General features: G+C 41.5%; 1 protein-coding gene across 5 annotated transcripts in view; it reads left to right on the top strand.

Moving 5' to 3' along the window:
* LOC115156209 (uncharacterized) overlaps positions 1 to 19,474 on the top strand; it is a 56,380-nt gene extending 36,906 nt beyond the window's left edge. For 2 of the 5 annotated variants that reach the window (XM_029703589.1, XM_029703588.1), the window contains exons 49-66: positions 1,052 to 1,102; positions 1,331 to 1,366; positions 1,618 to 1,680; positions 1,968 to 2,030; positions 2,581 to 2,613; positions 2,737 to 2,773; positions 2,994 to 3,499; positions 3,794 to 3,902; positions 4,232 to 4,933; positions 5,185 to 5,293; positions 7,580 to 7,635; positions 7,824 to 8,084; positions 8,508 to 8,591; positions 10,886 to 11,071; positions 11,526 to 11,579; positions 17,093 to 17,278; positions 18,128 to 18,244; positions 18,579 to 19,474. In XM_029703589.1, the coding sequence (XP_029559449.1) occupies positions 1,052 to 1,102; positions 1,331 to 1,366; positions 1,618 to 1,680; positions 1,968 to 2,030; positions 2,581 to 2,613; positions 2,737 to 2,773; positions 2,994 to 3,499; positions 3,794 to 3,902; positions 4,232 to 4,933; positions 5,185 to 5,293; positions 7,580 to 7,635; positions 7,824 to 8,084; positions 8,508 to 8,591; positions 10,886 to 11,071; positions 11,526 to 11,579; positions 17,093 to 17,278; positions 18,128 to 18,244; positions 18,579 to 18,619 (2,694 nt within the window). In that variant the 3' untranslated portion in view covers positions 18,620 to 19,474. The remainder of the gene's footprint in view (positions 1 to 1,051; positions 1,103 to 1,330; positions 1,367 to 1,617; positions 1,681 to 1,967; positions 2,031 to 2,580; positions 2,614 to 2,736; positions 2,774 to 2,993; positions 3,500 to 3,793; positions 3,903 to 4,231; positions 4,934 to 5,184; positions 5,294 to 7,579; positions 7,636 to 7,823; positions 8,085 to 8,507; positions 8,592 to 10,885; positions 11,072 to 11,525; positions 11,580 to 17,092; positions 17,279 to 18,127; positions 18,245 to 18,578) is intronic. The other 3 variants (XM_029703591.1, XM_029703590.1, XM_029703592.1) reach the window with 3 other exon arrangements.
* Positions 19,475 to 20,879: the final 1,405 nt, after the last annotated feature.

The following is a 20,879-nucleotide window of genomic DNA, read 5'->3' as shown; positions in this document are numbered from 1 at the left end:
TACATACATTGAGATGATACAATAAAAATACACAAGTGCAATATATCAACATTTGCAGTATGTTATTGGAGTTCGAATCATCTTTTCCCCTTCTTATCCTATTTAGTGGATACATTTCTGAGATTAATTGTTTCTATTATAGCCCTATGACATTTCGTTAATATGAGCCCAGGCTTGTGACAGTGTGAGACACAGATACTCTACTCTTCTCCAGAAGTGTGCACTTGCACACTCCCCACCACAGATTTGAGCATAGTGTAAGTATGGAATAAACATTGGTTGTAGGGAGTTTCCATTAATGTTAAAGGGACAGTTCACCCAAATTACAAATATATATATAAGCAGTCTATGGACTAGGTAAGACATAAATCCAGGCTTTGGTTTTGTTAACCTGGTCACAGTCCAGTGTTAAATCCATGAGAGGGAATGTGCAAGTAGTCAACTTTAGACATGCACCAGTCTCTTGGGCCTTCTGATGGAAATCTGGACGTCATAGTCACGGCCAGTTCAAAGACCAGCAAGATTTATGTCTGTCTCTGAACTCCTCTCACTTCTTAAAACCTGGAGCATGTGTCTTTAATCTCTTAACTGGTATCATTTTACTGAAGGGCTCGTACGTTCTGTCTCGTTTCATTAGCTTCTTACTTGATCTGTCCCAATGCAGTTACTTAGTACACGGTCCTAGTGCATAGTGTCCTGGTACTGTAATGATCAGTGTAGATCAGTGCATACAGTTCTACTTCTCAACTATTATCTCAGTCTGTACATTAGACCTGGGTTCAAATAGTATTTCACAGCTTTCAAATACATTGAGTGTTTGCTTGTGTCTGCCTGGAGTGCCAGATGGGTGGGGTTTGAACTTTTGGAACCATACCATTGGACCGTTCCTTTGTGCCAGGCAAGCTCAATCAAGCACAGCTAAAGAACTTTAATACTATTTGAACCCCGGTCAGCTGTACATAGTGACATTGTTCATTGTTTAGCATTGTTGTACTGTTAACTAAGATTGGGTCATTCGCTTTGCGGTAAGCTCAGTATTCTCTTCTTACAGGGCGAAGATGGTCGAGATGGATTTGGTATCGCAGGGCCCAAAGGAAGAAAGGTAAATAATCATACATTTGACAAAATACAATATGTCTGTTTGTCCCTCATATTCATCTGTACTAGTCCAATCTGCACCTACATAATTAATGCAATCACTAATATCCAACAAATTCAACCAATCAATCAATACATCAATGTTCTATGTTATAATGAGCTTGCATGATGTTATCTTAAATTGCCATTATCAACCCATGCTCAAATGAACTCACAAGTGTCTTCCTTACAGGGTGATGAGGGCTTCCCAGGATTCCCAGGACCAAAGGTAATGTCAAGTACATCATCACTGTCACAGCTTACTCAGTTCAATTCAAGGATTGCTGAAATGAAGAAAAGTGCACTGTTTCACTCAAATGATCTCAGATGGAAATATGATCTCTCTGTAGAGAGTAGCCTCTCTAATTTGTTTTGCAACAAAAACAAAAATTTGCATTTCATATTGGTCAAATTCAGATATGTGTCTGTCTTATTGTTCCATGTGACAGTTCCCACACTGATGTTTCTGTCACCATGCAGGGAGCGGCAGGTGATGGAGGAAACAATGGCGGACCAGGACCCATAGGAAACCGTGGCCAGAGGGTGAGTGCTTTAGCTGGGATGGGAGACGGGGATGAGGGGTGCTATGGGTGTTTCTTAACTGATATTATAACTCAAACAACCACTGTGATGTGTGTTTGTTTTACCTACATTAGTTGAATGCACTGACTGTAAGTCACTCTGGCTAAGAGTGTCTGCTAAATTACCAAATAAAAATGTAAAAATATCAAGGTAGAGTGTACCATACAGTATGGGTAAATTGATGCATGCATTTGGAATAAAATAATTTTTTAAATCTGAGTTTTAATGCTGTTGTATTGCTGTTGTAGGGTGTTTCAGGTGAAATCGGTACTCCGGGTCAAAAGGGAGAGGTTGGATACCCCGGGCCTTATGTAAGCACTGACTTTTACAGTGGGTCCCTTTCTCAGACCCATATTTAATCATGGTCCTGGACTAAAAAGCACTTTCAATTGAGATTCTCCACTTATAATGTGTTTTAGTCCAGGCTTAATCTGGATCCAGGAAACCAGCCGCATGTGTTCACAACACTTTATAAACCTTATATTCTCTTCTTGGCACTGCATAATAATCCATACCTGTATAGATATTCATAGTCATGACTTTATAGTCTAAGACATTGTTAGCAGTTTAATTCAGCTCTGGGAAGAGGCTATCTATATTTACCCATAAAATGAAATATCATGACCTCCCACGTAATGTCACATTTTAAAATCACCATACGAAATTTTGTAGCATTCACAGTCTTTGGAGGTTTGCCAAGTAGAATATGTGTTGTCATTACAAACCATTCATTGTTTATATAATGGACACAAATAATGGTGTTGTTATCTGGAGCGGTGCCAGGCCTGAGAAAGTAGCCTAGTGCTTTGTCTCCTTCCAGCTGTGTCCATCTGTTCAACTCTGCTGTTTGTCTTCCCACAGGGCCAGAAAGGACCGAGAGGACCTGGCGTTGTGGTAGGAATCCATTTATCAAACAGAAGACATTTTGTATAGGAAAATTTACCAAAGTTTACATGTGTGGAATATGTACAGTACAATGTCTTAACATCGGTTTGAAATTGTCCGTTTTCTCCTTAGCAATGTGACCTTGTGAAGAAAATCAGAGACAACTGTCGTAAGTATAAAATGCTTACACTGATCACCATGTAATATACCATATTTAATGTATTAATTGGCACTGGGGGCGGTCGGGGCACCCACAACCGTATGTCGTGTAAAACCACCTCAGATACACACTGCATAACCGACCTCCCTCCCTAGCCCCAAAACGTCAACATTTATTGACATGAGTACGAAAGCCCCTAAACTTGTTTTCTTTTTCGTTTTATTCTTAGCTTGCTGCTATGGTCAACAGGAGTGCCCTCTCTACCCCACTGAGCTAGCCTTTGCCCTGGACGCCTCAGACGGCGTGGGTCGGCCCGCCTTCAACAACATGCGTGACGCCGTGCTCCGCCTGGTCGGCAACATCACCATCTCCGAGAGCAATTGCCCACGCGGTGCCCGCGTGGCCCTCACCCTCTACAACAACGAGGTGACCACCGAGATCCGCTTTGCCGATGCGCTGAAGCGCCGCTCCCTGGTGCAGCGCGTGGAAGGCTTGCAGGCATTACAGACGCGCAAACAGCGCAGCCTGGAGACGGCCATGAACTTCCTGGCGCAGAATACCTTCAAGAGGGTGCGCAGCGGCTTCCTCATGAGGAAGGTGGCCATATTCTTTGTCAACGGGCCAGTGAAGGATCAGCGGGCGGTCAGCGCCGCGGCCCTCCGTCTCTACGACTCCGGCATCGCCTCGGTGTTCCTGGTCAACAAAGAGGATGGCCAGCTTACCAGAGCCCTGAAGGTAGTGTAAACAATGCAGAAATAGACCCCTCTTTCATAGGGTAAAGTTTTGCTCTGATACCATAACACAAAGTAGGGAATAATTTTGGCTTTGCCCCATTATCTACACTACCAGGGTATTTAGAAGAAAGTAATATATTGGCATGCAATGTGGAAGTATAGATATTGGAATGTAGCCATTGCTCTGGTACCTGAATGCAGTGTACAACACTTAAAAATCAATTTACCGAGATGTCTTATTGTCAGATACCTGGCCATGTTTTTGAATTGTCATTGCCTCCTCCCTGTGTGTCAGATGAACAACACTGGGTCAGCACTGGGTCAGGTGATCGTACTGCCTAATCCCGGAAGTGCACAGTACAACTCGGCTATCCAAAAGGTCATGAGCTGCCACATCTGCCTGGGTAAGAGCTTTTCTCATATCCTCAGAGATTGACTTCACACAAATGCTGCATCGAATTGTTATTTACATTTATATTCAACACCCAAGACATTGTGTGTTCTTGTGTTCTACATTTTGAATTTATTTATGATGGTGTAACTGATTTGTCCACACTTTCTTTCTGATCATAGTTCTTCTATTGTAAGCTTATTGGGTGCACATTGCTTCTTGGTGCCATTGACAGTTGCATACAAAACGAAAATAGCTTTCCAAACAAATCCAGTAAGACATAATGAAAACCATAACAAGCCAAAACGCTTGAGACAATTTTTGTGTTCATTTATTCTCCAGACTCCTGCGCTCTAGACCAAATGTGTGACTACGTCCCCCCTCAGCAGTCGAGAGACAGGAGGTCCTCCACCACCGACGTAGACATTGACATGGCCTTCGTCATGGACAGCTCCGAGACCACCTACCCCACTGTCTTCACCGAGATTAAACGCTACGTTGCGCACATTGTGGAGCAGCTTGAAGTCTCGTCAGACCCTATGGCATCCATCCACCATGCCCGTGTGGCTGTGATCCAGCAGGCACCCTACGAGTTCCTGCGCAACAGTAGCGGCTCGCCAATCCGCGTGGACGTGGGCCTGACCGACCACCGCTCGGCCCAAGACATCCGTAACTTCCTCCTGGACAAAACGCCCCAACTGGAGGGTGGGCGGGCGCTGGCGGCAGCCATCGAGCACACGGTGGAGCAGGTGTTTGAAAGGGCGCCCCACCAGCGTGACCTCAAGGTGCTGACATTGTTCGTGACAGGCCCAGTGGAGGAGGATGAGGAGCGGCTGGTTGCCGTGGCCACCGAGGCCAAGTGCAAGGGCTATTTCTTGGTCATCCTGGGCGTTGGCGAGAAGCTGAGTGCTGGGGATGTCCGCGTGATGATGCGCATGGCCAGTGAGCCCTCCGACGTCTTCTTCAAGAGGCTGACCAGCACCTCGCACTTTTACGACAAGCACATTCAGAACTTTGGCCGACTGCTGCCCAAGTATCTCAGCAGTAAGTGCTTTATTTCACACTGTTGCTGTCTTTTGAGTACCTGTTAGACTTATGTCCACCTTTTATTCACTGATAACAGGTTTTTCATAGAAAACGCTAATTCAATAATTAGTTTGAATCAACATACTTGTTGACACATTGACAGTCATTCAGGTTGACATTGTGGAAACCACTAACAAATACTTTGTAATGGCCTTTTAGTCAGGTTGACACTATAGGTGAAGATTGTCCTTTTCCTCTTGTGTCTGCAGTTGAGAACGCTTTTTACATGTCCCCTGAAGTCTCCAAAAACTGTCATTGGTACCAGAGTGACCAGCCATTCCCCAAGTTCCCCTTCCCCAAATCACACCACAGCCAAGAGTGAGTATTCAGATCATGTTCCATGATACATTTGTATCATATTATGACATTGTTCATCATGATTGTCATGTAAATCACTATAGTTTATGTATTGGTAGAATTCAGAGGCTGGAGACCCACGGCATAGGCGCGGACCACATGGAGACAACAAAGCGTGTTTCAAAAATCGTCAAAGACCAATTATTTTAACCTAAAACATTTAATAAAGACATTTGTAGTAAAATATAATCGGGAAAGGGAATTAGAAGGCTCCTTACAGTGTTGGGAAGGGATCACAGGGGTGATTGAATGAGGGTATGAGGCATGAGCTGAGGTGTTCAGAGCCATGACTTCAGTGTAGGACAGTGGTTGAGGTGTTCAGAGGCTTCAGTGCAGGACAGGTTCATCATGAATGGGTGGTGTTGGAGAAGAGCTCGACTCTTCCACTGAGGGCAGGACAGGATTTGACTGAGAAGACAAACAACAATAACACAACACAGTTAGACAAAAGAGCTAAGAATGAGTTCGTCCAAGCAAGGAGTAAAATCATTGATGTGTATGATGTCAGGAATCATGACGGTGTGGAAATGCTGGATACAAGGATTAGGTGAACAAATTCTATGTTTTAAAATGTTTAATAGACATACAGACAGACAGACAGACAGACAGACAGACAGACAGACAGACAGACAGACAGACAGACAGACAGACAGACAGACAGACAGACAGACAGGTGCACCGGGAGACAAACACGATCCTCCGAAGTGTCTCGCATTGATGTGTAATAATGTGAATGTGTTTGTCTATGTGATTGACTCTACATACAGTAATGAGAGAAAAATGACAGGGCTACTCACAGGGCTTGGAAAGGAAACATTCAATGTGCCAGTGGATGAGAGGGCATATGAGACATGGCTTCTGTTCATATCAAAGAGTTGACACTGGTAGTGGAGTGGTCATGCCCTCTTAATCAGGGAACAGGAGGAACTTGGAAGTAAATACAAATAGAAGATTCATTCCATTACAGTAGTGCCATCATAGGTTTGGGCAACAAGTTTCTCCATGATGTTAAACGCAGACATCTAAGAATTAACAAAGTCAAACATTTCACCCACTTGACACTTGAAGGTAGCCCAACAAATGTTCCTGAATGAAGCCCTGATCATCCACATACTTGATGATAACTAACTGTGAGCGACAGCTGATGTCTGTGGTCTCATCCATTTGCCACTTTCAATAGTTGATGCGATGGAAGCTTTCAAATCATTCTGAATTGATTTTGACAATCCAGAGAAGACAATAGAAATGTCCATATGTTCACCAAGTAAAGCATCGTACTGTGCAATTATCTTTGCAAGCTCCTTATCGTTGCCCTTATTAGCAGAACCTTCCCTCTCATTGTGCCCCCTTGCTTCATCACGCAACGAGCCATTGTTTACAATGGCCAACTCTTACATGCCCCAAAATTCAGTATCCCTGTTTCTTCTTACCTTCTTGTTGTGTTGCGCAGTTTGAATATGCAGACCTTCATCCATTACATGATCGATGCAGGTTTTTTTCAGAAGCTTGAAACTAATCTGGGCACGAAAAGGGTTCTTCAATAAGAAATCCACTTCTTTGTCATTAGCGTTAGCCATTCTGGCAGAGAAAACTGCACTCTGGTAGCTAGCTAGCTAACTACTTGCTACTAAAGTTACAAAAATAAAGTTCTAAAACCAAGAAAACAATATATAATCTACCTCCTCAATCTCCTAATTTGAATTGAATAATATCCCCCTAAAAATCAACTCTCAATCTCAATCTGTCCTACAATGTCACCAACTCACCAAGCTTCTAAACCACACATGCATAGTACTAAGTTCATACTCTGATCCTTTGATTGGATGGCCAACATGTCAGTTCATACTGCAAAGGCTTTGATTGGTTGGAGGACGTCATCTGGAAGTCGTCCTAATTACCATAGGTCTGTGGAAGGGGGTGAGCAGCATGAGCAATATATGTTTTGTATTGAAGTCAATGTAGCCAGAGGAGAATGGAAAATAGCTGTCCTCCTGGTACATGGTGCTACCCTACAGAGTTCTGTTGAGACTACTGTAGACATTCATTGCAAAACAGTGTGTTTTAATCAGGTATTTGGTGACATATATTTCGTATAGTTTTATCTAAAAAGGATAACTTTTTTAAGGTTTCATTATATTACATTTTTCTGAAATTCACTGAGTAGGACGGTCGTCCCCTTCCTCCTCTGAGGAGCCTCCACTGGTAGAATCTTATATATTCTGTGTCAATAATTCACTCTATGTGTAGGAAACATCAAAAACACCACGAAAATCACCAGGCAGTCCATCCAAGAAAGCACAAAGGTAAGACATGAAATATAAAATGAAATAGCAGGGTTTACATCCAGTTCAATAAATCAATCCCAGTCATTTCCCGTGGTGGTTCAAAGACTAATCAATTGTCAATGTGTTTTGTTTTTTGACTGTGATTTTATTGTCTGCTTGTTTGTTATTTTTGCGTGTGTGTTAATACCACCCGGTTTGACCACTAGACCAAGAGGAGTTGCACGTAGCCAATGCCACTTCCAGTGGCCTGACCCTGCGTTGGGCCAGCCCGGACCCCAAGCTCATAGCCTACTTCGAGGTGGTGGTGACGCGCCTGCGCGACCACACACTGGTGCTGAGGAGGAATGTGACAGGCACGGAGATCACTGTAGGCGGCCTGGAAAGCGCCCAGACCTACCACGCCGTGGTGACCACACACACCGCCCAGGGCCACGTTGCGGCCACACACAAAGGCATTATTACTACCAGTAAGTCCATGAACACACCACAGGGATTGTTTGGTGTGCTTAGGTTACCTGTTTTACTCTGCAATGGTGATGTCAACCTGAAATCCATAGTCAATGATCACAGTTTCGCCAGAGCGATTGATAGTTATGTGTATACTGTACAGTAAGCCTATATTATTCAGAAAAATACGATTTCAAATTGATTGTTATTATGATAATTAAATGACTACTGGTTTATTGTTGTGGAACATCCAAGCAATGATTATAGGGGCTTTTCCTGTTTCGTCAATATCTTTTTGGCGTTCATATATTTCATTGGAATTTGTTCCTTTTTGTAATGTAAGACAAAACAAAACAAGCCACCTGTTGTCAGCCACACAACATCCATAAATATTGTTTTAACTGAATCCACTGACCATTATTATGTAATGTCTGATTGGACAGAAGCAGCAGCAGAGCATAAGGTCACTGCCCCCATGGAGGTGACTGGTATCATAGCCACTACACCACTGGACAAACCAGAGATTGGTGAGTAACATCTGTCGTGTGTGTGTGTGTGCGTGTGTGTGTGTGTGTGAGCGAGAAAGATGCTTGGCGTGATTTAAACCAGGTTTTCTTTAAACAGGTAGCTGATTTATATTTATTGAGGATAATTGATTTGTCCCATGGGAAATTGCAATTCAAACTCAAAAAGAGCCAGCCTCTACTTTTGAGAAGCTTTCCCCTTTGTTTCTATCTAATGGTCACAATGAGAATTCATTGTGTTTGGATTTTCATTGGCAGCATTGTTGTTACTACAATTAATCCAAAGTATGGAGCAGCATCACTCTTCAAAGCACATTAAGCTTTATCACACATGATGCTTCATCATTTTCAAGTTAAAAGCACACTCATATATAATTACTTTAAAATATGAAATACGTCTGTAAATATCACAGAGTGGACCTTAAAGAAAATAACAAATGTGCTTTTAATATACACGGAACGTACAAAACATTAGGAACACATTCCTAATATTGAGTTGCACCCCCTTTTGCCCTCAGAACAGCCTCCATTCGTAGGGGTATGAACTCTACAAGGTGTCGAAAGCGTTCCACAGGGATGCTGGCCCATGTTGATTCCAATGCTTTCCACAGTTACGTCAAGTTGGTTGGATGTCCTTTGGGTGGTGGACCATTCTTGATACACATGGAAAACTGTTGAGCATGAAAAACCCAGCAGCGTTGTAGTTCTTGACAGGTGACATCGATAAGGGATCATAGATTTCACCTGGTCAGTCTATATCAGGGAAAGAGCAGGTGTTCCTAATATTTTGTAAACTCAATGTGGAGCCAAGAAGTCCAGAGGAGAATATTACTTAATAAACAAAAGAACTGTTCACTGACAGACAATATCTTCAGTATTATTTTAGTGCCTGTAGCTTTTACAGTGAGAGACCGAAAACTGTCTTAAAATAAGTAGGTTGCAGGGCCATCAGAGCTGCTAAACCTGCAATATCTGCAGGCTATTTTTCATTGCAAAACCTACAAAGTCTAAAATGTCTTGTGGAAAATAACTCCATTGATGAAGATGTATTGCTCGCATGTTGAGCCTTGGAGTGAGGCCAAGCTCTCCCTTATGGTAGAAACATAAGGTAGTAATAGCTAAGAGGTGAGGTCATCTACAATAGTTGTCATAGTGACTGCAGATGTTTTATTGATAGACATACTGTATATATTCGTGATCTATGTACATGTCATATGATATATACTGTATATATTATATAAATACACTACCATTCAAAAGTTTGGGCTCACTGAGAAATGTCCTTGTTTTGGAAAGAAAAGCAAATTTTCTATCCATTAAAATAACATCAAACTGATCAGAAATACAGTGTAGACATTATTAATGGTGTAAATGACTATTGTAGCTGGAAACAGGTGATTTTTTTTATGTAATATCTACATTGGCGTACAGAGGCCCATTATCAGCAACCATCACTCCTGTGTTACAATGGCACATTGTGTTAGCTAATCCATGTTTATCATTTTAAAAGGCTAATTGATCATTAGAAAACCCTTTTGCAATTATGTTAGCACAGATGAAAACTGTTGTGCTGATTGTCAATAGGAACATGCTATACTAGCACTATGTAATGTGCAAAGCAGAAAGGACTTTATCGTAGGGTGGTTTTGACAGGTACGCTTGAGTCCAAGACTGTGGATCAATTCATGTACTTTCTCAGCATTACCCGAGAGGTACTTGTGGAGTTGGCTCAACAGGATTAGGTACAGAAGGTGGTTTCGCTGCATATCATGGAGATCACACAGCCACAGACCTAATAAATTCCTAAAATGTACTAACATTAACATATATTAACTCTGATAGCAACATCGTTAATTGAAGAGCAGTTTATTGAATATGGCTATTATTCTTTCATCTCAACAATTCACCAATAGAAACCTATGCTACTGTACAACTCCTACCTTTTCCACTCGACTCACAATGAACAATTTACTGTTCAAAACTACTCACAATATTAATTGCAGATGTTCAACCACTGTAATGTGCAATAGTCCTACTAATTGATTGTCACGAGTTTAATTTACCAGCAATGAGATACATTTAATTTCCTAACAAATGTTCTGCTTTCACTTTTCAAACACTTCTAGCAATTAACAATTTCATTACATATTAATTACTTACTGTTTAGTGATGGCTGACAACTAGCTCACAGTAACTCACATATGCTTTTAGATGGGTGATGTTCATCTTAACCATACTAATACCTCTCTCCTCTCTCTTACCCCTCTTGTGACTGGTCTTGTTTTTGCATGTTCTAGCTAACGAGCTCACAGACCCATGCTCTCTTGACTTTGACCCTGGATTGGCGTGCAAAAACCATCAGGCTAAGTGGTTCTTTGACAGAAAGAATGGGATCTGTACCCAGTTCTGGTACGGTGGTTGTGAAGGCAATGGCAATAGGTTCGAGACTGAAGCCCAGTGCTTGAAACGCTGCATGAGGTCAGGTGAGTGGTCCTTGTTGCCAGGTTTTCTGAAAGCTTGTAGAGGCTCTTTGAACCTGACTTGTCTAATTTGACAAACTAACTAAGTAGCCAATTGTAGACTGTCTTTTGCTTGATGACAGCTGTTTTAAGCAGTCCTGATAGCCAATGTCATACTTTTGAAAGTAAATGTACATTATGTTACCTGGTTAGCTAGCTGATAAGCTATGCTACCTGGTTAGCTAGCTGATAAGCTAACCATGGTAAGTTTGTATATTGTTACTTGAGTGTTATTTCATGTGACATACACCAAAGTCACCGATCATGACTGTACACAACATCTATTATATCATGCTATCACAGTGTAAAAACAGCTCTATGACTGATCGTTCAATTAAAGTGTTATGGGTTGTTGTAGATCAGTTGGTAAAAGGTTGACTTCAGAAACTCTTGTTTTTTTCCTATTCTACATCACCAGAACCTCAGCAACAAGTGGAGCAGCAGCTCGAGACTGAGATCCTTCCCGCTCCCGGTAAGTAAAGATATGAATATACACTGAAAAAATATATAAATGCAACAATTTCATAGATTTTACTGAGTTAGAGTTCATATATGGAAATCAGTCAATTTAAATAAAGGCCCTAATCTATGGATTTCACATGACTGGGAATACAGATATGCTTCTGTTGGTCACAGATACCTTAAAAAAAAAACAGGTATGGGCGTGGATCAGAAAACCAATCTTCTTCGCATAGAGTTGATCAAGCTGTTGAGTGTGGCCTGTGGAATTTTGTCCCACTCCTATTAAGTGGCTGTGTGAACTTTCTGGACATTGGCGGGAACTGGAACACACTGTCATACACATTGATCCAGAGCATCCCACACATGCTCAATGGGTGACATGTCTGGTGAGTATGCAGGCTATGGAAGAACTGGGAGATTTACAGCTTCCAGGAATTGTGTACAGATCCTTGCGACATGGGGCTGTGCATTATCATGATGAAACATAAGGTGATGGCGGTGGATCAATGGGTCTCAGGATCTCGTCACGGTATCTCTGTGCATTGAAATTGCAACCGAAAAAATGCAATTGTGTTCGTTGTCCGTAGCTTATGACTGTCCATACCATAACTCAACCACCACCATGGGGCACAAATCACTCGCCCACATGACACCATACACGCTGTCTGCCATCTGCCCGGTACAGATGAAACTGGGATTCATCTGTGAAGAGCACACTTTACCAGCATGCCAGTGGCCATCGAAGGTGAGCATATGCCCACTGAAGATGGTTACAACGCCGAACTGCAGTCAGGTCAAGACCCTAGTGAGGACTACGAGCATGCAGATGATGGTTTCTGACAGTTCGTGCAGAAATTATTTGGTTGTGCAAAGCCACAGATTCATCAGCTGTCCGGGTGGCTGGTCTCAAACATTCTGCAGGTAAAAAAGCTGGATGTGGAGGTCCTGGACTGGCGTAGTTACACATGGTCTGCGGTTGTGTGGCCTGTTGGACGTACTGCCAAATTCTCTAAAACGATGTTGGCTTATAGTAAAGAAATTAAAAATACATTATTTGGCAACAGCTCTGGTGGACATTCTTGAGTCGTCATGCCAATTGCATGCTCTGTCAAAAATTGAGACATCTGTGGCATTGTCTTGTGTGACAAAACTGCAAATTTTAGAGTGGCCTTTTATTGTCCCCTGCTCCTGTGTAATGATCATGCTGTTTAACCTGTTGAGAACAGACGTTCCGCCTGCGGAACCCCTAGCCAATGGCATCGCACAGCGCGAAATACAAAACCAACTAAAATACCATAATTAAATTTTCTCAAACAATCAACTATTTTACACCATTTTAAAGATAAGACTCTCGTTAATCTAACCACATTGTCCGATTTCAAAAAGGCTTTACAGCGAAAGCAAAACATTAGATTACGTTAGGAGAGTACATAGACACAAATAATCACACAGCCATTTTCCAAGCAAGCATATATGTCACATAAACCCAAACCACAGCTAAATACAGCACTAACCTTTGATGATCTTCATCAGATGACACTCCTAGGACATTATGTTATACAATACATGCATGTTTTGTTCAATCAAGTTCATATTTATGTCAAAAAACAGCTTTTTACATTAGCATGTGATGTTCAGAACTAGCATACCCACCGAAAACTTCCGGTGAATTTACTAAATTACTCATGATAAACGTTCACAAAATACATAACAATTATAGATACAGAACTCTTTTATGCAATCGCGGTGTCAGATTTTAAAATAGCTTTTCGGAGAAAGCACATTTTGCAATATTCTGAGTACATAGCTCGGCCATCACGGCTAGCTATTTTGACACCCACCAAGTTTGTAACAACCTAAATTCAGAATTAGTATTAGAAAAATTGGATTACCTTTGCTGTTCTTCGTCAGAATGCACTCCCAGGACTTCTACTTCAACAACAAATGTTGTTTTGGTTCCAAATAATCCATAGTTAGATTCAAATAGCTCCGTTTTGTTCGTGCGTTCAGGTCACTATCCGAAGGGTGATGCACGAGCGCATTTCGTGACAAAAAAATTCAAAATATTCCATTACCGTACTTAGAAGCATGTCAAACGCTGTTTAAAATACATTTTTTATGCTATTTTTCTCGTAAAATAGCGATAATATTCCAACCAGGCAACGTTGTATTCATTCAAAGGCTGAAAGAAAAAAATGGAGTAGTCTTGTGAATCTCCAGTGTCACTGTCCCCAGGCTGACCACTTTCAAATTCTCCTGCTGTTCTTCGGCCAGAGACAGCAGACACCCCATTCCACTTTCTGGCGGCTTTAGAGAGCCAATGGAAGCCTTAGAAAATGTCACGTTACAGCACAGATGCTGTATTTTCGATAGAGATGCAACAGAAGGACAACAAATTGTCAGACAGGGCACTTCCTGTATGGAATCTTCTCAGGTTTTGGCCTGCCATATGAGTTCTGTTATACTCACAGACACCATTCAAACAGTTTTAGAAACTTTAGAGTGTTTTCTATCCAAATCTACTAGTTATATGCATATTCTCGTTTCTGGGCAAGAGTAGTATCCAGATTAAATCGGGTACGTTTTTTATCCGGCCGTGAAAATACTGCCACCTATCCCAAAGAAGTTAATCAACTTTAAGATATGCCACACCTGTCAGGTGGATACATTATCTTGGCAAAGATAACACTATCAGGGATGTAAACAAAACACATTTGTGCACAAGATTGGTGAGAAATAAGCTTTTTGTGTGAACAGTAGGGAACATTTCTGGGATTTTTTATTTCAGCTCATGGGACCAACACTTTACATGTTGCATTTATATTTTCGTTCAGTATATAATATTCACTGAGTGTACAAAACATTAGTAACATCAGCTCTTTCCATGACATAGATTGACCAGGTAAATCCAGGTGAAAGCTATGATCCCTTGATGGTGATGCCATCTATTAAATCCACTTCAATCAGTGTAGATGAAGGGGAGGAGACAGGTTAAAGAAGGATTTGTAAGCCTTGAGACAATTCAGACATGGAATTGTTTGTGTGCTATTCAGAGGGTGAATGGGCAAGACAAAAGATTTAAGTGCCTTTGAACAGGGTATGGTAGTAGGTGCGAGGCGCACCGGTTTGATTGTGTCAAGAACTGCAACTCTGCTGGGTTTTTCATGCTCAACAGTTTCCCATCTGCTATCAAGAATGGTCCTCCACCCAAAGGACACCCAGCTAACGGCAGGCCAGTAGTCGAAGAGGGTCATTGGTGAAAGAGGACAAAAGAGGCTGACAAAGCAACAGACCGGCTACACTTAGTCAACTGACAGTCCAGCACAACATTGGTGCCCAAAGACCCATACAAAAATGCACAACTCATCGTACCTTGACAAAAAAGCGGTATGGCAGCCCACGACCTTACATAGTTCCACTTTTTTCAGCAAAAAACAAGGAATTGCAGTTGCAGTGGGCTAAGGAACGAAAACACTGGACACTGGAGATTTGTAAAACCATTGCCTGGTCTGATGAATCCCGGTTCCTGCTGTTTCATGCTGATGGGAGGACTAGGGTATGGCGAAAACCACATGAGTACATGCATCCATCATGCTGCATGTCAACATTGCAGGCTGGTGGTGTGATGGTGTGGGGTATGTTTCCATGGCACACATTGGGCCCCTTGATAAAAGTGGAGCAACGTTTGAATGCCACAGGATATCTGAACATCATTTCCAGGTGCATCCCTTCATGGCAGCAGTGTATCCATTTACAAATAGATTTTGTCAGCAGGATAATGCCCCATGCCACAACGCTAGGATTGTCCAGGAATGGTTCCACGAAAATGACAGTGACTTCAGGTTACTGCAGTGGCCTGACCAGTCACCAGATCTCAATCCAATTGAGCATCTGTGGAATGAGATGGAACAAGCTATTCGGAGTAGAGATCCACAATCCCTTTGGAATGCTTTTGACACCTTGTAGAGTCCATGCCCCAAACGAATTGAGGCTGTTCTGAGGGCAAAAGGGGGTGCAACTCAATATTCAGAAGGGGTTCCTAATGTGTTGTACATTCAGTGTATATGCCATTTAGTAGATGCTTTTATCAAATGCAACTTAGTCATAAGTGCATACAATTTACACATGGGTGGTCCCAGGAATCGAACCCACTACCCTGGCATTACAAGTGCCAAGCTCTACCAACTGAGCTACAAAGGATCACTATTCTCAGACTATGGTGGAAAAAATCTGCCTCACATTTAGTTGTGGTCTCTCATCTTAATAGATTACAGCCTGATCCATTCCAACTACCTCTGTAGAACATATGACCGTCTTTGATCGCTGTTTAGTGCGTCATCCAATGCTTTGCGGTTCAGCTGACGTAAACATGAAAGCATTTCCTCCTAAACCAACATGTCTAGGTTTCAGGCAGGCAACCCTGACTCTCAACTGAAACATGATTTAAATTCGGTCCTCTTGCCCAGATCCGTGGAAAACACTGATATATAATCTCTACTGTAGCAGGTTATATACATTGCGTAACACAATTTCCTCGGTCTGTGTTCACTTTGCAAATAAAGATCCCCTTTGTGTCTGGCTATAAACCCTCCATTGCCTCTGAATGAAGTATGGAATGAGTGAAAAGCCAAGCATGGAAAAAGGGAAAGTTATACTTTAGTCTTCCCTGAGACCTGACCAAGTCATAAGTGTGGAGCAAATTAATGAAGAGGGATATTCTTTGCATGGTTCATTGTGTTTTGGACTAGTGAACTTTGCAAAAATGAGCCTGATTAAGTGGTTCACTGTCAGACTTAGTTTTCCTAGGTCTTGGCCTAACTGGGCAGCAGAGAGTTCTTATTATGATCTGTAGTACTGTAAACTATATTTGAGATCTTGAGTTTGAAGAAGGAATGGCTTTTACATTTACATTTTAAGTCATTTAGCAGACACTCTTACCCAGTGCATACATATCATACATTCTGGTCCCCCGTGGGAATCGAACCCACAACCCTGGCGTTGCTAACACCATGCTCTACCAACTGAGCCACACAGGACTGGGCTTGTGGTGGGGAATGCTTTCTCTCAAGTTGTATATCATATTCACCTCTATTATGTTACACTTAATTTCCTATTGGATCATACAGTTACAGGCATCCCCAAAAACACGTGGACAAATATTCAACATAAACAGATGTCATGTCAATGGATAACAGATGTCACTGTTTTGTGTTATCCTGAAATGAATTCCAACATGGCTCCACAAACAAAAACTGACAACATGTTTATTGACGTTGGATGTCATTCGATTTTCATTCCCACTGCATGAAGCATGTTCTGTACACACTACACCTGCAAAAACATGTCCTTAGCTACACCATTGTATTATATCCTAACAGTGTACCTTTTCAGAGCACGTGTTCTGCGGTGTCCTTGCTTTGCTATGTGCACAATGCATAGGCTTTGGCTAAAGGGCTTAACCCTGGTTTTCGAACCCTGTCGGACACATATTCATTGGCCTGTCTATTCTCGCCTCCCTCACAGCGGTCTTGACAAGAGTGGAAATCTGTCAGCTCCCCAAAGAGGAAGGCGCCTGCGCAAAGTTTGTTCTCAAGTGGCACTACGATGCACTCAGCAAGAGCTGCACACGCTTCTGGTACGGAGGCTGTGGCGGCAACCAGAATCGCTTCGGAACTCAAGAGGAGTGTGAGAAGGCCTGTGGAAAAGCAGGTGGGTCTAGCTAGTCATCATATCTGTGTGTGTCTTTGACTTTCTCTGCTAGTGCCTGTCTGTCTATTTTTCCATTCATTCATCTAGTCTGTCTATTTGTACAATAATTATATTTAGTTGCTGGTGTCTGTCGAACTGTCAATATTTCCATCTATTTAGTCATCGGTCTGTATACACTGAGTATACAAAACATTAAGAACTTGTTAAATCCACTTCAATCAGTATAGATGAAGGGGAGGAGACAGGTTAAAGAAGGATTTTTAAGCCTTGAAACAAGTGAGATATGGATTGCGTATGTGTGCCATTCAGAGGGTGAATGGGCAAGACAAAATATGTAAGTGCCTTTGAACGGGGTATGGCAGTAGGTGCCAGGTGCAACGGTTTGTGTCAAGAACTGCAACGCTGCTGGGTTTTTCACACTCAACAGTTTCACGTGTGTATCAAGACTGGTCCACCATCCAAAATGCAACTCCATTTTAGGAAAGTGTTCCTAATGTTTCGTATACTCTGTGTATTTATCTAGTAATCTAAGAGTCGACTGTCTACTCACCTCCTTGTAGTTAGATATACACTATATATAAAAAAGTATGTGGACACCACTTAAAATTAGTGGATTCGGCTATTTCTGCCATACCCGTTGCTGACAGGTGTATAAAATTGAGCACATAGCCATGCAATCTCCATAGACAAACATTGGCAGTAGAATAGCCTTACTGAAAACCTGTTCTATGTTCCATATGTCAATCCACCTAAAACCATTTTCTCAGGGACAGACATGCTATTGCAAATATTCTGTATGTGTAAATAAATGCTCAGTGGAGTTTTCCTTCAATCTTGTCCTGAGGGCAGCTCTGCCTCGAGGGCAAAAGGCATGGGATTGGTTGGATGAAAGCCGTGCAAACCCCGAGCGGCACTCACAGCGACGAGTGAGAATGAAAGGAAAGAGAAGAAAAGGCTCGCTAGGTGGTAGGTTGGTGATAGAATGGGGGCGTAACAACATTTTCCATATGCAAAGTTGCTCTTTCGAATCTTACCACAACCCATAACCTTTACCAATAACATTTATTTTATAAACTTAACCCAACACCTAACCCTAACCTTAGCCAATTGGGATTGCGTGTCTAAACTTAACCAGTCACATTTCATGACTAACGTTAACCAATCACATTTGTTTCTGCCCTCGAGGTAGACCTGCCCTCAGAACAAGATCAAATAAGGGAAACTCCAAAATGCAGGGAGAATTGGTTTTGTTTTAAAATCATGTTTGTCTTCTTTCTTCTTTCCTGCTTTTCACCGACAGCACCTGTCAACCAAGGAGTCATTGCCGCAATAAGAACATAGGAGGACATTGATTCATTGTCAACGTATTCCTCTTCTGAGATTTGGAAGAAAACCAACTAAAATGGCCAAAGAAAAGCTATACCAAAGGAAAGGTGGCTGCACTGGATTCCATGAACAGGATTTGATCAAAAACAATCTTGAAGTAGTCTTTTTCACAAAATGAAAGCAACACAATTTGCTGCATGATTTTTCCTACTGGTGCTACATAGTGTTTTTTAGTTTTCTCTGATGGAGTTGCAGAGTACATCCAGTGTTTGTAATGTAAAATTCTGCAACAGTTACACCATATGTTTTTCATAAAATAAAAAACTCATGAGAATAAGGTTTTATAATTAAAATGTCTGTGTATGAACATCTTGGGACAGAGATTATCAATAAAGCGTTATTTACACATGCACACACACACAGGTCCACATACACACACAGGTCCACAATGACTTTGAAAGGGTCATCATAGGTTTATTTTACTTCACTATATAAGTAAGTAAGCATTTCACTGTTAATCTACACATGTTGTTTACGAAGCATGTGATGAAAAACATTTGATTTAATTTGATATATCCCCCAATTTACTTTCCCTCACCATGCCAAATACTCTCCTAGTTGCAGAGTTCACGCTGATGTTAACACAAGTCCTACCTGGCAGTGTGTATATAATGAGTTAAACCAATTTCTCAGCGTCAAAAGGAATTCATCATGTAACGTAAATGCACTTCTGGAACCACTGCCTCAAACACATGTTCCAGTTTTTGAATATGGAATGTACTTGTCAAGCTGTTTTTTGTTTTGTTTTACTGAACTTTGTGTTTCATCTGGGAACGGGGGAAATAAAAATGAATTAGACTTTCTAATAAACTTGAGCATTGAATTTCTTCTTTTTGATCTCTTGAATCACCAACTATGCAACACGTTGTGTATCTAACATCAAAACAGAGAATCAAAGAGCAAAAGACTGGAGAAAATGCAGAGGGAAGGAATTAAACCAATGAAACTCTATTTTTGAACATGGGAATTATATGGACAGTACTGTGTAAAAGAGGAAATTCAGGGTCTGAGCTGTAAGGCTGAAGGAAATCTGGTACATGACTCAGTTTGAGAGCAAAGCCCTTGTAAAGTACTGACTGTTCCTTAGGGCCTGTGAAATGTCATAGTGACCATGAAAGAGACAAAGGCCAAAGCGAAAAAGGAAGCACAACAAATTCGTAACATATTGCATGAATTGGATTCGTAACATATCACACAAATTGCAAAATGTGTATGACATCTTTCAAATTGTTACATTCGTAACATATCACACCAAATGAAAGGTGTAGTACACAAATGCATGACTTAGTAAACAAATAAAGGGGGCCAGTTTTGTCTCGTGAGCACCACTTTCAAAACGACTGTCTGAAATTATACAAAAGTTTGAGAGTGCATATTTAACAGTGAGAGATCCTGTACTGACAGTATGTGTGTGCATCTGATACTGACACAATATAGGGTAATTTTTGATAATTTGTGAGAGGAGTAGGAAAAGATCCAGCAAGCACTTACCGGCGAACAGAAGTCCCTTGAGTTTAGGGATTGATCATCTAACCACTATAGAAGTTGAGATGGGCCTACTAGCACCATTTAAGTATTATATTCCACTGTTGAAAATAGAATTTTCATGGTATGATTGGCTTACTACTGTACTCATTAAGTTGATGCATTCAGCTTCTAAGTGATCAAATTCATGTTCATTGTGATGAGAAAGTATTTATCTGTGGTCTATTATCAATCTTCATCACAACATCAACTTGTCTTGACTTGTCTCGCTAAGTAGGACTGGTACACCATACTTTTTATGTCTCTGTGTCCAGTATGAAGGAAGTCAGAGGTAGTTTCGCAAGCTAATGCTAACTAGCATAAGCGCAATGAGCAGATACCCATAGACTTCCAGTCACTGCGCAAATGCTAGTTAGTAAACCGCACGCAGAGACATAAAAGTGGTATCCACGACTTCATCTGACTCCTGGAAAATAGATCAAAACTGCCAAAATCCCGAAGTATCCCTTTATGTGGATGAAAGTGACACTGACCCTTTCATGTCATCGGCAGGGATAATGGTGGCCTTGTCCAAATAGTTTACAGTGAGCCTCTCACCTTTGAAACACTAAGTCTGCACATTTGGTCTTGCACTTTCATGCTGGCTACAAAGATTACCCTGAACATTCACGGGTCACGTCCAAGGAGCTCAAACTGTTCTGGGGACTGTGGAGGAAGAGGTGAATTATGA

The sequence above is a fragment of the Salmo trutta genome, chromosome 20, assembly GCF_901001165.1.
Source record: "Salmo trutta chromosome 20, fSalTru1.1, whole genome shotgun sequence".
Lineage (NCBI taxonomy): Eukaryota > Metazoa > Chordata > Actinopteri > Salmoniformes > Salmonidae > Salmo > Salmo trutta.
The sequence above is the reverse complement of the archived record's forward strand: the minus strand, read 5'-3'. Positions and strand labels throughout refer to the sequence as shown.